General features: G+C 42.7%; 2 protein-coding genes across 4 annotated transcripts in view; one reads left to right on the plus strand and one right to left on the minus strand.

Moving 5' to 3' along the window:
• Positions 1–18199, plus strand: part of AFAP1L2 (actin filament associated protein 1 like 2) — a 74544-nt gene extending 56345 nt beyond the window's left edge. For 2 of the 3 annotated variants that reach the window (XM_081863660.1, XM_081863662.1), the window contains 14 exons: positions 3856–4061; positions 5112–5291; positions 6630–6719; positions 8048–8132; positions 8686–8790; positions 8914–9125; positions 10697–10842; positions 11578–11692; positions 11960–12199; positions 12589–12757; positions 12952–13116; positions 13368–13561; positions 14518–14640; positions 14800–18199. In XM_081863660.1, coding sequence (XP_081719786.1) covers positions 3856–4061; positions 5112–5291; positions 6630–6719; positions 8048–8132; positions 8686–8790; positions 8914–9125; positions 10697–10842; positions 11578–11692; positions 11960–12199; positions 12589–12757; positions 12952–13116; positions 13368–13561; positions 14518–14640; positions 14800–14826 — 2057 coding nt within the window. In that variant the 3' untranslated portion in view covers positions 14827–18199. The remainder of the gene's footprint in view (positions 1–3855; positions 4062–5111; positions 5292–6629; positions 6720–8047; positions 8133–8685; positions 8791–8913; positions 9126–10696; positions 10843–11577; positions 11693–11959; positions 12200–12588; positions 12758–12951; positions 13117–13367; positions 13562–14517; positions 14641–14799) is intronic. The other variant, XM_081863661.1, reaches the window with a different exon arrangement.
• The window catches only part of VWA2 (von Willebrand factor A domain containing 2), a 39845-nt gene continuing 35228 nt past the window's right edge, over positions 14046–18662 (minus strand). The window contains exon 17 of the transcript XR_014157000.1: positions 14046–14281. The gene's annotated coding sequence lies outside the window, so the exon portion shown is untranslated. The remainder of the gene's footprint in view (positions 14282–18662) is intronic.

Genomic DNA, 18662 nt, shown 5'->3' on the forward strand with positions numbered 1-18662 from the left:
ATATATAAAAAGAGTTTGCTGGATCAGGCCAAAGGCACATCTAGTCTGCTCTCACAGTGGCCACCTCCAATGCCTCTGGGAAACCCTCCGCAAGAGCCCTCTCCCCTCCTTTTTTTTTTTGCAATTTAATCTTTATTGATTTTAACTATTGAATCCATTCACCACAAAAAGAACAAAAGAAAAAACAAATCACATCAAATACAAATAAACTGTTACATATACAGTGGTACCTCTGGTTACATACTTAATTCGTTCCGGAGGTCAGTTCTTAACCTGAAACCGTTCTTCACCTGAGGTACCACTTTAGCTAATGGGGCCTTCTGCTGCTGCCGTGCTGCTGGTGCACAATTTCTGTTCTCATCCTGAGGTAAAGTTCTTAACCTGAGGTACTATTTCTGAGTTAGCAGAGTCTGTAACCCGAAGCATTTGTAACCCAAGGTACCACTGTAAAAGAAAGTTCTCCCATATGTTAAGACTTCCGTCTTCCTCAGTATGGGCCCTTCCTTTCCTTGTTGACTGCATATTGTAGTGCACTCTCCCCTCCTGTGGTTTCCAGCAACTGGTATTTACTACCTTTGGCATTGTCATGAGCTGCAAAATAATTGAATAGTTTATTTTTAAAATATATATATATATAATGGAACTGAGTGGTACCACAAAGGCTGAACACTAAATTGTAATTATTCAAACTGAATTTGCAAGTGTTTTTATTTATGGTGCTTATCACCATAGTTTTTGGCAAAAGAGACTGTTCTAAGCAGACTGTTTCTAATTATTCCATAGTTCATCATATAAATTATGCTTTCTCCTTCTAAAAGAATTTAATGATCAGTGAGGTTCATTTGCAGGTCTTTTTCTTTCTTCCTCTCTCTCCCTCTCTTTTCCATGTGTGCTTGTGCAGGTCTTTACGGTAGGCTTGCAGCTACTGGATCCAGACCAGGGTTGCAGGTTACTGAGGGAGTAATATATGCCACTATAACTATGGGTATGGCATGTTTTCAAAACTTACCACTCATGCATTGACTTCCTTGTCATATGAACAAAGATGGTCTTTCACCATTGATACATGGTTAAAGGATCACTGCATGATCACATTCTCATCCTGAATGCATATGTGTGGCAAGGGGTGATAAAGGATTGGAAAGTTGCTGTCTATTCTTTTGCGATCTCTTAGCCAGGCATGGTCTCTTTAGCAGGCAGCTACAGAATTGTAGATGTTGCTAGCCAATCTTACCTGTGGAAGCAGAAGTCTTATTCCAAAGTGCTTTTGTCATTTCCGTGCACTTAAACTTCAGTGGGCTTCAGGGCAGGACATAAGCAGACAAATATTCTTGCTTGGTAATAAGCAACACAGAAGTCAGGGATACAATGAGTGATATTAATTTAGAGAACAAATGCGACCGTTTAAAAAAATAAAACAAAACAAAGCGAGTGGAATGGTGCTGGAGCTATAGGCTGATGAGACACCCAGCCCATCAGAATTAAATGCTGAATACAGAGAGAAAGAGACACAAAGACAGGCAGGCAGGCAGGCAGGCAGGCAGGCAGAGAGATCACTGTTTTACAATGAGGGTGACGTAACAGTTTATCGCAGAGAAAGAAAAGGGGATTGAAATGTGTTAATTAGGTTCTTTTTTGGAATTTCTTTCTGGATTCTGGTACAGAAGGAGCAGATCCACATATTGAATGAGCCGAAGTTTGGTTTCAGGAAGCCATGATTATCTTGTGCCTAGGCCAGAGTCTGGAAGAGCACAAAAGATGCTGGCTAAGCATCCTTGATTACATGGATCATTCTTCCTACCATACAAATGAGATTAAACACAGCAATGAGCCCTATATCTTGCTTTGGAGATAGGAGACTCAGCTGCCAGTTCTCTGATAACATCACCTGAATGAGTAAATTCAGGTTACTCTATAATCCAATTAAAAACAAGAGGAAAAAACCTAGATAATTACCTCTGTGACCCATTCAAGCCTGTGCTGGAACAACACAGAATTTTTACCTAATTGGGAATGGAATATCTTACTATAATACATTTCTATTTGGGGGTACCTTTTTGATGTTTCTCGCTCAAAGTGTCTCTGCTTTCTAATCTGATCTTCTTTTGGCCGATATTGTTTCCTTTCCCCTTCTCCTAATAGCATTTCTCCTGAGTGCTGAAGACATGGTGCTTTGGGGAGATGCAGAAAAGTCTGGGATTTGTCAATGATCTGCAGGGATCTTAGAAACTGCTCTGTTCTCTGTGCCTTTATATTATGAATCATTTCCATTCTGTGATCAAGTTATCTCAATACTGTGGAATAGCCTATATCTCATTTAACTTCCCCTATATTGCTTTGGAATGCCTTTATAATGTAGTGAAACTTTCTTATTGCCTCTAAATTTGCTGGATTGGAGGGAGGGTGCTAGATTTAGATGCCTTAAGCAGCTTATGCGAACCGCTTAATATTACTTCTGCTGAGTAGCCTCATTGTAACCGTTTCAACTATTCATGTACAGTACTCAATTTTATATAATTTACAGCTTTATAACCTCTATATCATTTTTAATTTGCTGTCTATTTTGTATCATGGTTTCCACTGCTCTAAACAAATATTTACATTTTTTTGCCATTTGTCAGTTGTTTGAAATTAAATTTCAAATTAAGTTTCTTTCGGCATGGTTCTGCCCATTGGTCATTCTCCATATGCTGACTGGAGTGAGCATATGTATGAATTTTGGACCTGTTTTTCAGAATGTTGCTACAAGCTGTTATCTGCCTGATATTTAGGGAGCAGCAACTAACATTTGGCAGATAACAGCTTGCACACCCTCCACAGTCCTATGCTTTTTCAGCTGGGTGTATAAAACCTACAGAAAACATTTGATAGCACTTGAGGAATGTGTCTGTAGTAGGAGACTGAGCTGGGTGTGTCTGTACCAAAGTTGCAAAATGAAAGTCTTGGTGGCCACATGCTTGCAACCTCAAACAATTTGTATGATTTTGAGATTACCTTGCAGCACTACTGCTTGGATTTTATTAATTAGCCAAGCAAAATATTCCCAGCAAAATGTGCTGAATGTACAAATATTTACATTTACATTTGCAAATATACATTCCATCCAATGTATTTGCTGCATCTGGAAAGCTGAGCAGAACTGAAATGTATTAACAGAGCATTTAACCTTTTTTGGGGCATACCATTCAAGCATTTCACCTTTCAGGAGAAGTTAGGGTTTCATCAATCATTGCAACTTCATATATTCAAATAAAAAATGTATATGATTCCTGCATCGTTTGATATGACCACTGCGGGGCTGGCCCTCCCATTAGGCAAAGTAAAACAACTGCCTCAGGAGGCAGATGCTGGGGAGCCATCCTTTGGCTGTTCCATCTTTGGAGCACAGAGCTGTGTGTGCCACAGGGCCTGTCCTGCACCCTCAGACTAACCTGTTGTTCTCCACGGCAGAGAGGATGCTATCCAATCCACCATAGTGAAGAAAAGTTCGACTGTCTGTCAAGTTGGCTCCTGTTCATGGAATGGCAGGAAGGCGCCATCTTGTCCTTCACCTCAGACAGCAAAATGTTTGGGGTTGGCTCTGGATGGCTTGTTTGAGATCTGATTCTGGCTTGCATATGCTGATCTTAGTGTGTGGAAGACAGACAGAAGATGAAGGAAAATTGCCTTTTCAATGGAGCAGGTCTGATTGTTTAAACTTTGCAGGCCTTTAGACCTCCTTGCCTTTTACTTTTGTGTCTCTTTCATGCATGCTGTAATTGTTCTTGAGCTTGCCTAATGGAACATGGAAGAAACACATGGCTTTGTTACCCGGAAGTGCTTATAATGATGTTTTTTTTGCCCCCATGGATGCAGATGATGGGGAAGCAGTCAGCAGCTCCTATGAATCCTATGATGAAGAAGAGAGCAGCAAAGGCAAGTCAGCCCCTCACCAGTGGCCTTCCCCTGAAGCTTCCATTGAGCTCATGAAAGATGCCCGGATCTGTGCTTTCCTTTGGAGAAAAAAATGGCTGGGCCAGTGGGCCAAGCAGCTCTGCGTCATTAAGGACAACAGATTGTTGGTAAGCAAGCAGGGAACAGGGTGTCTAATATACCTTTTCTCAAAACCAGAGCAATTCTTAAGAGCTCTATCTAGATGTTCCTCAAAGCCCAAGAAGAAGCCTGCTGGGTAAGACCAAAGGTCTATCTTGTTCAAAATCCCAGATCCCTATGGGAAGCCCCCAAGCAGGACATGACTTTGGGTTGTACTGTCTGCTCCCCTATTTACTTTCAACTGATGAATTACTGTAAGACTTATTTTACATGCATGGTGTTAGTTGCTTAGTTTGTTGCATTTGCATTGCTCCCATGCTCCTAAAGGACTAACATCAAAGACTAGGATCAACATTCACCATTGCTGCTGCTGATAAGTGTTAATGTGACGAAGTTGCTATTATTGGCAGCAGTGTGGGAGAGAGTCTGTGACTGGTGGTTCTTGCAGAGCAGGCATTTGGAAAAAGGAACGGCACAGGAGGGAGCATCCTGGAGCTTTGCCAGTTGGAGAGGTTCATAACGGGTAATGGGAAGCTGCCACAGGGGGCAGAGCAGATGCAGCCTTGGACTATTCCCTTAGGATATGGGTGAGTGAAGGTGTGCCTGGATTGGAGAAGTGTATGACTGGTATGAAGATCTGCTGGGACTATAGGTTTGCCATTTCCAGGAGCTCAGCTGCCCACCTCCAATGCCTGCTATTAACATCTGCACTGCAGAAAGTACCTACTCTGTGAATGTTTCAGAGTGCAAGCAAGGGAAAACCCAATGCTGTTCCCTTTCTGCTGTTAGTATTACGGCTAAATAACAGGTCTTAAAGTTTGGGAATGTCCCCACTATTCCCGTTTTGTGGGATTAAGGCAATTTCACCAAGTAATTCCTTCACTGGTTGGTGAAGCCTGAAACATATATAATTTTGTATCTATTCAGAAACCTTAGGATTTGGGGCTCACAATTATTTACTACAATGAACTATTCCAATCTATATTTCAATGCCAAGTTTCTGTCCTTTCTTAGATATTTTACCAGTAGGCAACATCTCCTGTTTACTCTCCATTAAACCACCTGACTCCTATTTCCAGTGTTACAAGTCTTCCAAGGACCAAAATCCCCAGCTGGATGTTAATTTGTTGGGGTGCAGCGTCATCCACAAGGAAAAGAACGTGAGGAAGCAGGAACATAAGCTGAAGATCATCCCCATGAACTCAGATGTCATTGTGCTGGGCTTGCAGAGTAAAGACCAGGCAGAGCAGTGGCTCAGGGTGAGTGGACCAATCTCTCTTGACAACTTCTGCCATTGTCCCCAGGCTGTGTGGATTTAATGTGCCCACAGTCATACCATGCTAGCACAGAAGTCAAGATCTGGCCCAGAATTTAACTACTTGAGATTTCGAGACCCTGCTGAGCTGCTGCTGTTCGGAGCAGAGAGTATTGAACTCAATGGGCAAAGAGCCTGACTGACTTGGTACAAGGCAGCTTCCTAGGTTTCTGTCTACACAGGATTATGCTAAAGGATATTCCTCAGGATGTCATGGTGTTGCTCCCATCTCTAGGTTACATCCAAATGCAGCTCTTCCACAAGCGCCTTTATTCTGAGAAGGATCCTTTCCGTTTGAGCACAACTGAGAAAATCCCTTTCCCCCTTTGCACGTAGGAGGGGGAAGGGGAACTTTCTAACCCAACCCTTCCAGCAGTAATGAAGGGAGTCTTTCTTCAGTAAGTAAGAGCTCAACTCCTTCCTCAGATGGAACTCCATTATAGAAAAGAGAAGAAGTGCCCAACCTCCTTTTGATTATTTTCTTGGACTTCCTCTATGCTTACCAAATTTTACAATAGTAAAATGCGAAAGCTTTCTTGTCAACTCACTTACAAGAAGGGTCTGTCATTATTTCTAGTGAATATAATCTTTACTGCATTGAAAAAGTCGCTGAGATGCACTCCCCTTTGTTCTTCCTCTACTACACCCGAATTACACTCAGATGGAATACTGGCCTGATACTCTAACAGCTCTTTGATCCACAGAAGTCAGCTAGGGTCAGTGCGGAATTTTCTAGCATGGAGGTTTCAAGCATTATCATCTGCTAGTATTTTGCAGATAAAGTTGATATTAAAGGAACATGGAGGGGAAATTGTTTTAAAAAGTTGCCAACTCTACATGGCACATGTGGCATTTCTGCACTGCTGCTTCAGAATCCAGCCTGAATTTGCTTGGAATAGTGTTTGATCTGGGCATGCATATCATTTACTTTTGTGCCTTCTTTATACCAGGGATGGGGAACCTGTGCTTCAGCAGATGTTGCTGGACTGCAGCTTCCATCATCCCTGACCATTCGCCATGTTGGCTGGGCCAGATGGGAGCAGGGAACCCAACAACCTGTGATGGGCCAGAGGTTCTCCATCCCTGGTTTATATGGTCATTCGAGGCTACTCTCTCAACCAGAGCTTTTGAGGGACCTCTGCTTCTCTGCATGTTAACGAGAGAGGCTTTCTATGAACTGAGCTGTGTGTCAGTTAAATGCAGAATGTATACTGTAGAACAGAAAGATATAAATGGCCGCAGGATGAGGTCTTGCTCACAGCTTCTCTCTCTCCCACCATAGGTGATCCAGGAGACAAGCGGTCTCTATCCAGATGGGCAAGGGGAAGGCAACCAGTATGTCCCAGACTCCCAGAGACTTAGCTATCCCAAGGTATGTTTTGCTGTTGTTTAGTCGTTTAGTCATGTCTGACTCTTCGTGACCCCATAGACCAGAGCACGCCAGGCACTCCTGTCTTCCACTGCCTCCCACAGTTTGGTCAAACTCATGCTGGTAGCTTCGAGAACACTGTCCAACCATCTCGTCTTCTGTTGTCCCCTTCTCCTTGTGCCCTCCATCTTTCCCAACATCATGGGTGGCCAAAGTACTGGAGCCTCCGGTATGTTTTATCTCTTAACAAAAGTGATGTTCAAAGAGCAGCTTAAATTTTTTCCTGTTGCATCAAGTTATTTTAAGTTTTTTAAAAAATACTTCTGATTAATATACAGGAAGTTACTCCCACCATCAAAACAGGAATGTGGTTGAAACTTACACTTGAAGAAAACCCAACAAACCACTTGTTTTCTGATTAAAGCACAACTGGCTCAGTGTCAAGCCATTTTTGCATTATTTTAACATCAGCAATTCTTTTAATAGCTACTCTCCCCCCCCCCCCAAAGTTTGTTTCAAGCATAAATCTAATTCTAGGAAGCTTATAGATTTAATCCTGGCCAAATCCAAATGAAAGTATTATTTAAATAAGGCTAGAATTTTAGATATCCCTAAAGCATCTGGTGAAACGAGAACTTCTTTGTAGACTGACTGTTCCAGAGTTTCAAGCTCTAATGATATACTGAGCGCAAAATTAAAGTCATCAAGCACTGGGCCTGATCCAGATAAATTAGGGGTGGGGAAATTGTGACATAAGAAGAGCCTGCTGAACAGGCCAATGGCTCACCTAGTCCAGCATTCTGTTTCTCACAGCTTGCCACAATGTAAATGAACATGTGCTGATGATGTACAACTGAGGCAGGAGCTACAGATGCGAACGTAAACCACAAAGAAACATTCACAGCTAGAAAGCTTCACAGTATATGGCAATGAGGACGGAAAATAAAACCCTCGTGTATAATTTTATTTTTTGAGTTGGCACAAATATGGTTGCCTGAATTTACTTCAAAAAGCTTTAAAGAAAACACCAGGAGCCATTATGAATAAGGAAGACTGTGTCCAACCAGAGCAACTACACACAGCAGAACAAAGGGGTTTTCCCAAGAGCTAGAGGAGCCTTTATAGCATCCATCTTTATGGGCCAAATGTTGCTCCCTGTGGAATAATCTTAGTTTGTGAATGGGTCTTCATTTCCTCAGCTATGGATATGTGCCCCTAATTTTCATGAATGCAAAGGCGTTTTCTCATCGGAGAGAGCAGCATTTCAGCCATTACTATGCTGCTGTTCTATCACTGGTGCTGTGGACCTCATCCCTGCTTCTTGTCTGCAGGTGGAGACGTCTGAGAGGTACTCAGTCGCATCAGAAAGCGGAAGCAGCACTGATGGTCACACAGAACTGACAGAAACCAAAGATGGTAATAGCCGTTCAAAAAAGATAACGTGGTTGTCGAGTGAAAAGAAGATGGAATAGTGCACTTGCCTTTGATAAGTCAAACTGAGCTTGCCGGTTGCCTGGTTGTTACTGAATTGACTAGAGCCTTCCTACACATGACATATGAATGGCCCCCACCTGTCCCATCCATAAATGACATATTATATGGTTGTAGCTTAATAGCCTGCTGCGTTCGTACCTCTATTCATTGAGAGCCAGGAATCTCCAGGGACTGAGATGAGAACAGCATTACGGTACTCTGCCCCTTTTTTGTTTCCACCAGTAGTTGCAGAAGGGAGTTAATGCCTGGCTCATTAAAGTAACACATTTATTCATAACTGATGTGGGTCATGTAAGTGTACATTATTAATGCTGCCGCTTATATGAGTCTCTTCTTAAATTGCACCAAGCAAGATTCCGCACACAAACATCAGATGCAAATTGTGTGTAATGTGTCTCCTGGCCATTGCATCAGATATTCAGAAGTACAGCTTTGTATATGGCTTGTTTATTCCTTCTTATTTATTTATTTATAGTTAAGAAGAAGGGCACGTCTGGTTTAAAACTGAGCAACCTGATGAACCTTGGGAGGAAGAAATCTGCCACGCTGGACAGTCCAGAAAGGTCTTTGGATACATGTAGTAAGCAACCCAAACAAAGCCTTGTGAAACATTTACATTTCATTTGGGTCTCTGCGACTAGCGGGAAAGACCAGCGTAGAGGGTGACCTAGATGTGACTAAAGGAGAGTCTCCTTCTTTGCAGCGTACCTGAATGTCCTTGTGAATAGCCAGTGGAGATCTCGGTGGTGTCATGTGAAAGATGGGCAGCTCCATTTCTACCAGGACAAGAACAGAAATAAAACTGCTCAGCAGCCTCTCAACCTGACGGGCTGTGAAATTATCCCAGACCCAACTCCTGATCATCTCTACTCATTCCGTATCCTGCATAATGGAGAGGAACGGGCCATGTTAGAGGTACGGGTTGCCAATTTCTCTAGAAGTAGGAGTGACATTTGTTTATGAGCAACACAGCTACTCATTGCAACTTATTGTAGTGCACACAATTGAATGGTTCAGTCTAGGGAACATAGCTATTGGTGTAGATTTATTTTCTCTTATGTACATAGCCTGTTTGGGGTAATCTGCCACATTCCTGAAGCTGATTTCATTGAGGAGTATGGAAATATAAGAGAGAGACCTTCCTGCCCCCAATACGTAAATGTATGGATTTTCTTCACTTTTATTAAAAAAAACCCATGAAAATTGCTTGTAGACTTCATTCAACACTTCTCCTTACAGCATTATAACCTGCTTCACATGTCATGCTAAGCCAAGGCTTACTGCAGGCTGCTTGTATATGTTGTCATAAACCATGGTTTAGTGTGAACCTGAATGCAGCCAAAATACTATGCAAAAAGATGTTAAACAGCTAACCAGGCAGCTTATTTTTATTAAATGAATAGACATCTATTCTGCTTTTCCATCCAAAGAAACACTCAAGGCAGGAAAGCAGCACTTACTAGTCAGAATAGTAAGTGAATACTGAATCCCCACCCTGCCCTCTGATTGGAATATTGTACACCTGAAATGTTTTCTGAAATAAGCAGCCAGCTGGATTCAGTATGGGTTGATAAGAGTAGTTGGTTTTCACCACTGAAAAGAAAGATAAGACTGCTGAAGACAAACACACACAGTGGAACTTTCTTTGGAGCTACCTCCAGTCACCTCAGCCGACAAGCTGCCTTGGGGGAAAAGAGCAAGCCACTCCTATCCGTAACTTTCACTTGACTTGGATCAGAGTTGTTTTCCTTCTCTGTTTACCTCTAATCTTAGATTCTCTGACATCAGCACCCTTAGAGTGGGAGAAGGGAAATGTGACACATTTCCTGCATTTTGTAGTGGGAGGAATACTTGCTACCAACAACAGGCTCACTTGCCAGCGACTGCCAGAGGCTCTGGATGTTGTTTTGTTTAGCACTTAAGATTGCTGAGGTTGATGGAACAAAATAAGGAAGGCTTCAAAAAGTTACTCAGATTATCTCAATTTGTGAAGCTAAAGTGCATGTTAGACTCAGCATTTTAGTTAAGGCCAGCTGGAGGTTATAAATAATTTTTCGTGGGTCTTTCAGGGTGATTGCAGGGTGCTTTCACCATTCATGATGAAAGTTTTAATCATAATTGCTTCTGAGCCAGTTTGGTAGAGGAACTTTAGGAAGGTAAACTGGTGCCCTCTTCTGGCTTTGTGTGTTTATAATTTTTGTGTGTGTGTGTATGTATATGTATATGTATATGTATTTGAATACACACACACAATCAATTTTTTTAAGACTGTTGAAGATGTTTTTAGATATTACGATGCATAGAATTTTATTTATTTACTCACATTTCTATCCTGCTCTTCTTTCTCAAGGAGCCCAGGGTGGCACATCCTAAATTGATTTTTCTTTCCCTTATTTCTGCTTACTCTGATGAAAGCAACTTAGGCTTCTTGTAGTAAGTTTGGCCTATATCCTTAATGATTGTTTTTTTCTTTGGTGGTTTAACAGGCCAAGTCTTGTGACGAAATGGGCCACTGGCTTGGTCTCCTTTTGTCAGAATCTGGCTCAAAAACAGACCCTGAAGAGCTGACCTATGATTATGTCGATGCTGACAGGGTCTCCTGCATCGTCAGTGCAGCAAAGAATTCATTACTGTAAGTTTCTATGGTAGCATATTTGACATTCTGACCTGTCTTCTGATGGATGATTTCTAGTAGTTCCTACCAAACAAGTAGCTTTTATCCGAAAAGTATGTAATGAACAGTTTTGATGAGGTTACAATTGCTAGCGAAAAGAAGCAGGAAAGGGTTCTGATATGTAAATACCCACCATGTTTGCATTCAAATGAAGTATCCACTCGTGAGATGGTTGTTGTGAAATATTGCATTGATGGTGACTAGCTCTCCTTATTTTCTGATGTGGTAATTGTGTGCAGTCTAGCAATCTCTGTTTTTCTTTGAACTCCTAGCTGAATGTTTAAGACATGCAGCACACACACAATGTTGCTTATGGCTTGATGAAACCTATGCCTTGTCCTGTGTTAGAGAATGAGTATATTCCAGGCATTTAACATATTCAGCCTCAAACAAAAGGGGAGGTTACACTGTGGTTAGTGGCTTCTTCACATTGCAGACCTGTGGGTGCTGGAGACAAGATAGGAGGCAGGAGCAACAGGTGCCTTGCAACATCTAGTGGATGGCAATCAACTAACTTTTACTCAGAGTAGACCCATTGAAATTAATGGATTTGCTCTGAGTAAATGTTAGTTGACTACTATCCAAAGTAACTGGCATATTAGGAAGTCTTATGGGAGTATAGACTAATATCACATCATCGTCTCGTGTAGCTTTTACTTCTTTTGATAGCATATCTGCTTCTATCTTTTCCAGCTTAATGCAGAGGAAGTACTCTGAGCCAAACACTTATATTGACAACTTGCCAAAGGGGAAGGAGGGACTAGAGGAGCTCTATGATGATGTAGATGTTCCAGAGGCAACAACAATGGTGAGGGTTTTGTTTTGTTGCAATTACAGCTCATGTTGATGGGGGGGGGGGGGACCATTTTGTTTTCCATTGGCTGCAGTTTGTATTGATAATGCCGGAAATAACAAGTGATCCCAATTGCAAGGTGTCTGCAATTTGCCTTGTTTCAGGTCTGTACTGTTCTTTAACTGTATGTAATGTTTAAAGAATTTCATGCTGGCCTCTCTTGTTCTAAACAGTGGCATTTCTTGGGCGCTCTTCTAAGAAGATGCTTTTTATCTTTGACAGGAGGAAGTGCCCCAAAATGAAGGCAAAGATGAGGGGGATCAGGACAGAGTCTATCTAGACCTCACACCAGTCAAATCCTTCCTTCATTGTGCTACCAAGAAGCAGGACCAGTTTTCCCCATCTGTTTCTCCATCATTGCAAAGAGCTTCCAGTAAGAGCTCAGCGGACTCTGAGAGAGACTCCTCCATCTTGCATAAAGAAGCAGATTTGAGTAGAAGATCACTGGAGATTCCAGACCCGGTAATGCTCAAAACCAAATCCGAGATATCAAGGAGGGGCCATAGCTCAGTGGTAGAGCATCACATGCAGATGACCGCAGGTTCAATCCCCACCATCTCTAGTTAAAAGCCTCAGGTGTACGAGAGGCACTGCCAGTCAGGCCAGATGCTAGGGAAGTTTTTAATGTTTTATATTTTACTGTTTGATGTTTTAATTAGTTGGAAACTGCCCAAAGTAGGTGGGGCAATGCAGTCAGATTGGCGGCATATAATTTTTATTATTTATTCTATAACTAGACAAAACTTAGCATTGAGCAGCTTGCTGGGATCTTAAATGGACAGCCAGCTTCTGCTAGCCTTCTATGTCGCTTAACCTCTGAAACCTTCTCTCTCATCCAACTTCCCTAACAGAGGACTCAAGACATTGATGAACCGCTCCCACCACGAACAACAACCATCAAAATTCAGGCACAACAGCAGCAAATTGCCTTTCCTCAGAGTGGCCCTGAGATTAAGGACACCACCACAATTATGATTGCATCCAAAGAGAAAATGGAACGCTCCAAGGCGGTGAATTCAGGTGTGTTTTCTGTCTGCAGTAATCTCTCTTTACCCAAGAGCTTCATGACGGAGGCTTATGTTAGAGGCAGTGGCTGCTATCATTAGCTTTCCAACCCATGTTGAAAACATGGCGCCAGTGTATTTAGCTGCTGGTTTTAAGGGAAGGTTCTTGGAATTCCAGTCTCTGTACCTTTCTTCATCTTTTATTTGTAGCAGCTGTAGAAACCAAACTCGGCAAGAACAGGACTGAGGCTGAAGTGAAGCGATACTCGGAAGAAAGAGATCGCTTGGAGAGGGAAAAAGAAGAAATCCGCTCTCAGCTGGCACAGCTACGGAAAGACAGAAGGGAGCTGAAAGAGATGCTGATAAGCTGCACAGGTAAACAAATGCCTCTCATTTCCACTTCCTTTTCAGAGATCAGTGGAACGGGGCATATTGTTCTGGTCTCTTGTGCTCCGTTGACATGTAATCTGCTCTGAAAAGCCTCCACTTTGGGGGGTAGGGGCTAGTTCAGCAGCCACCCTCTTGCCTGCCACCATCATCTGAGGAGGCAGACAGGCAATGGGGAAGGGTGCACACTGCCCATCCACTATTAGATTTCCACTTGCATGTGCTTCTTTCTTCAGCAGACAAGAGCCTTTTGCCCACACTGGAGCAAAAACTGAAGGAAATAGAGGAGGAGTGCAAAAGGAAAGAAGATCAGCGTGTGGACTTGGAGCTGAGCCTCATGGAGGTGAAGGAGAATCTCCGGAAAGCAGAGTCTGGGCCTGTAACACTTGGCACTGCGGTGGACACCACACACCTGGAGAACGCAAGCCCTAAAGTACGTAGGGGGCTGTTTATAATCGGCATTGTTAGCAGAGTCTTTTTCAGCAAAGCGAAGTAGCTGAAGCCAGCAGCTGGTTCAAACTACGCATGATGCAGAAGATCCATGATTGCATTTTTTGATGTGTTTTGTAAAACTCAAAAGGCAATTTGGTGGGTGGGCAGGGGGCTCAAAATAGCAGCACTGAGGAAGGAGGGGCTTAATGCTTTTCTCCCACACTATTTTCCTAGCCAGGATTGCACATGACCACTCTTGGAGGCTGGTAGTAGCTATATGGATGCCTGTGTCTCCCAACAGCTAGGCCTAAATAGCATGTGAGGTTGACTGATACCTCAGTCATGATACCCCAAGGAGCCATACCGTCACGGAACCATAGATCCAATCACAGCACGTATGAGGAACGTTGTTCAGGAATACAGCTAGACTTACAGACTGCCACATAGCTATGAGTTTTATGCGTTGCCATCAGGAGCGGCTGCCGAGCCCATCTCCTGCCACTCGTGTCACTGCCATGTCCTGGGACAGTCTTTGGGTGGAGCCAATTGTCAGCGCAGTCAGGGCTATGTGGGTTCCACTTGGTGGGTGTACCAGATTGCCTTTGCCAGAGCACCCCATGGAGCTCTGACCTTGCCACTGCTCTGCCCCACCTTATCCTGATATGCAGCAGTGCTGGAGTTGGGAGGGTGGCTTATAAATGTAGTACCTCATTGGCCGTTCCTGATAACAACAGATAAAGCAACATAATTAAAACCAAAAGCATAAAGTCGATAAACAGCGCCCAGAGGTAGATCTAATAAGCCATTAATAAACAGCACTTTTATTGCTGATGCTTTGTGATGATGGAATATGAGATCTTTTATGTTCGGCAAGAAGGGCTCTCTGACCTGTGCCTGATGAACTATTTTAGACAATTGTGTATGACCACAGCTATTATCTTGCCCCCATAAACACAGATGAAGGTTGCCAACCCTATGAATGGCGCAGAAAACTCGCCTGTCAATTCAGCAATGGCACTAAAAAACCGGCCTTTATCTGTCATGGTCACAGGGAAAGGAACAGTTCTACAGAAAGCTAAGGTAAGACATGTAGCAAGAATACCTATAGTGCTTATTATGGCAATAATAATTTGCCTGTGGCCGATGGCATATTTAAAACTATTGGGGTTTTGGAAAGAAATATATAAAGATAAGGATAAGCCTTCAAGTGGGGCCTATTTTTCCATTTTTGTTTTGCAGGAATGGGAGAAGAAAGGTGCTAGTTAGGAAATCCTAGCACCAATAATGGACTCAGTATTAGAAGTGGCCATTCGTGGACTACAGGATTCTCTTGCAAGTACAGAATGGTCTAAATGAGGTAAAGCATGGCCAGCTGTACACCAAGAAATAATGGATGGACCAGGGTCAGAACCCAACATGGCCTTCATCAGACTAATGAATTTGCTCCTTTTTTAGCAGAGGAGTGCTGTGCAGCTGAGAGAGTTAACCTAAGTGGAAACCTTGCTTCTAACTTGGCCAGTGTACATAATGATGCCTTTGTGTATTTCTACTTTGGTGTTTTACTGTTGTCCAATCCAGGATTTGTTGGTAGCAATAGAACAGCAAGGACTGAATTCTTGCCAGATCTGTTTAATGTTCTTCTGATACACCAGGGCCTGGGGATCACAGAGGTAAATTCAGTTTCCTGAGCTAAAATCCTGAAAGCTGGTTAAGTAAATACAAGTCTCTGTGTCAGACTTTTCTGTTGGAGAAGAGCTGTTCCAACCAACGGAGACAATTTTGGCCAGGGAAACCAAGAGACACAGCTAAAAGGTATTATTGTTGTACACAATTCAGCCTGACTTTCCACAAAGAATTCCTGACCAAAAAACGAGTACAGCTCAGTGAAGGCTCAATTGTTACAGCAAATGGGGGCAGTGTCCCACCAACCCTTAGCCAGTTCCCACCCGCCTGCCTGCCTTCTTACTCACAACCAGTCCAGGACTGGCACTGGCAGTGAACACTCTCCTCCTTAGCCTCAGTTCTGCCCTTGTAGCACTCAGGAGGATGGGGACAAAACTTCAAATTATTTGGCTATGTCTTTCATTGGCTCTGGCACCACCTACTGTTGGCCTCCCATCCAACTAGTCCCAGTGGGTGACAACCACTGCTACAGCTTCTTAATTTTCAATGTTTAATGCTTGTACAAGGAAAGCCAGGGCTTTTTTCAGCCGGAAACTCAGTTCCAGCACCTCTCAGGTGGGTGCCATTGCCAATATAAGAGAACAAGGGAGGTGTTCTTGGGCAGTTCTGGCATCTCTTTTTCTAGAAAAATAGCACTGAAGAGAGCTATTATCAGTTGTCGGCACAAGAGCAATGCACTGGGTTCACATGTGACTAGACATTCCAATACCCACAGACAACTCCTGTGATTAAGAAGGGCTTTCCAGTGGGCATAAGTAGCAGAGATATCTCATTATGACTAAGGATCTACACTTAAATGCTATAGATTAGAGGCTGTGCATGGATGGGAACTTAAATCTTTGTGGATTGGGGCCAGAAAGTCATTTAACGTAATTCTTTAGCCACTGCATCTGTCATTTGAGGAATAAAGGGGTGGAATCTTCTGTCCAAGCTTCCAAAATGTGATTAAGTATGCTGTGGGGTGATTTGAATGCACTTTAGTTACTCTGGAATGCTTCAGGTTAATAATATACACGTAATAGTAGTGTGTAGGAACAGATGCCACATCATCATATTCTGCACAATAGTGGAAGTTAAGTGCACAAAAGCGGAGAATTTGTTTACCCAAGTATGGTGAATTTAATCATCCAAACATTTGGAAGAGTGGGGAATTCCACCCCTTTACCCTTGAATATATTCTTATCATTCTATTTTCTGTAAACAAAAGTATAATTAGACCAAGGTAGAACTTGACTGAGCTGTGTTCCCGAAACCCAAGGAGATTAAATTATGTATATAAGGCAGAGTTAGGTGTGGACTCTGTGCCAAAAATGTCAGGTTCCTGAATTTTAACCTTGAATATGAATAATTTTTCAAAGCTAGCTGTATACAAAGGAAAGAATTTTTTATTAAATTGTTTGTACTAACGCAGTACTAAATGCTGTAAAGACCACAGGTGCTTGAGCTCAGTATCTCGCTATCCAAGGGCCTTTTCAGATGAACATTTTCTTGTGCAATAAATGTGCACTCCTGCTGGTCAGTCGCTGCAGGATCTCCAAACATCTTTCCCCAAACTACCTAGTTTATTATGAAAAAACAGCGTTCCCCCCTCAGCAGTAAAAGCGATATTTGCCCCTGGGGGAATACTGATAACATAGGGCAGTGTACAGCAATTGGTGTACTTTGATTTAATTAACTGCTGTGACTTCTAGGCACTGAGTTACTCCTGCTCTACTACTTTGCTGGGAGTTCTCTTATTGCTCCAGAAATAGGTGGTGGGGTGGAAAGGAATATTCACACAGGATTTTTCATCCCACACCAGTCTTCTGCCATTTGTAAACCATCTCTCTCCCCCCACCCCCCTTTAGCTCCAAGATTCAGCCAAAATGGCTTGAGTCAAGCATGTACCTAAGCAGGTACCCTGACAATCAATAAGAATTTGCTGTTTAACCATGTTTGCTTTCTTAGTATGTATACCCCATTGACTTGTGCCAGGTCAGCATGCATAGGATTGTAGTCTTAGAAGTACTTAATGCTGTCTGGATCATTGGGGCATCAATTGGAAAGGCCAGAAACTCACAAGGCGGGCACAAACCCTAGATCTGTGAGTATACATTTTCTCCTTTCTTCTTTTGAGAGGGAAACAATCCCCAGGGGGTTACTTCATATCAGGGGAGAACAGTTTCTTAAGTTTGCAGACAATATATCATTTAAGCTAAAAAGCCACCTGTGTAATGTAATCACCGTGTATTTTTTAAAAAAACCAGGCTTTTTAAAACCACAGTACAAGCATATTGTTTCCTGCTTGGCAGGGGGTTGGACTCGATGGCCCTTGTGGTCTCTTCCAACTCTATGATTCTATGATATCCACAGGTTACAGGCCCATCTGAAAGAGCCATGTGTGCCACCATTCTGAAAGCAACAGGTATTTTACCATTTGTCATACAAGTAGCATCCACAGTTGTTGAAGTAATGGGTCTACATTGACCCTAGGAATTAATTGTGCCAGTGTGCGCCTTGTCACTGCCATTGTACATGTCTTGTGGTGTCTGTACTGCATTTGTCTCTCTTTGCTGGTGCAAGTGTTTAAGATGGGGGAATAAGGGCAGGGGAGGCAGAGGGGTCAACAAAGTTGGTCCTCAGGTGCCCTGACAAACTGGAAGCATCAAGGGGGAAGGTGCCAGAGGTGTACCCCAGCATCTGTGCCACAGATCTCATCCTGACACACGGCGCTGTGTTTCCTCAACCTCAACACTATAGCTGATAGGGGGCAGGGGGGGCGGGCCAGGGACACAAAAAGTCAATATGTAAAGCAGGCAGTTTCAGACCCAAAGCGTTCATTTAACTCACCATAGAATGAAGTTGTTACTGTGTTCCTAGCTAAAAATAATACTTTCTATTTGTTGTACATGTGTCTTTTCAATCCATTGCTATTTTAGAAAAGTTTTTTTTTAATAAAGAAAAAGGTTGGCTATAATCTAAGTGTGCGTGTAAAAATCATTACATAGTCCAAAAAACAAGAGAGAAAAAACCAAGCAGTGTCTGTCTATAACGTTTAACTTTGCAGGCCCATATACAGCCAAACCTTTTTGCTGTGTGGGCATGTTAACATAATCCAAAACTCTCTTTGATGAAAATAAATACTCTCTGGGAGTTCAAAAAGGAGGGCGGAAAAACGCCCTTTTGTCCACTGGGGGGCCCTCTTAGAATGGAAAGTAAGTAGAAGCTGCTGCTGTTTTGTGTAGAAAGGCCAGTCTTATCTTTTACACAAATTTTCCCCTAATAAAAAACACTTCTCATCCAGCTTGCTCTGAAGGCTTGATTAAGCAGCCTAGGGAGGGAGCAGCCTACTGCAAACCTCAGGTTAAGAGAAAATTGCACAAACTCTTCTGATTACAAAACTCCAGCAGAGAAGCAAACTTTAGTGTCCATTTACGGCT

The sequence above is a fragment of the Podarcis erhardii genome (genome assembly GCF_964252035.2).
Source record: "Podarcis erhardii genome assembly, chromosome: 5".
In the NCBI taxonomy this organism is placed as follows: domain Eukaryota; kingdom Metazoa; phylum Chordata; class Lepidosauria; order Squamata; family Lacertidae; genus Podarcis; species Podarcis erhardii.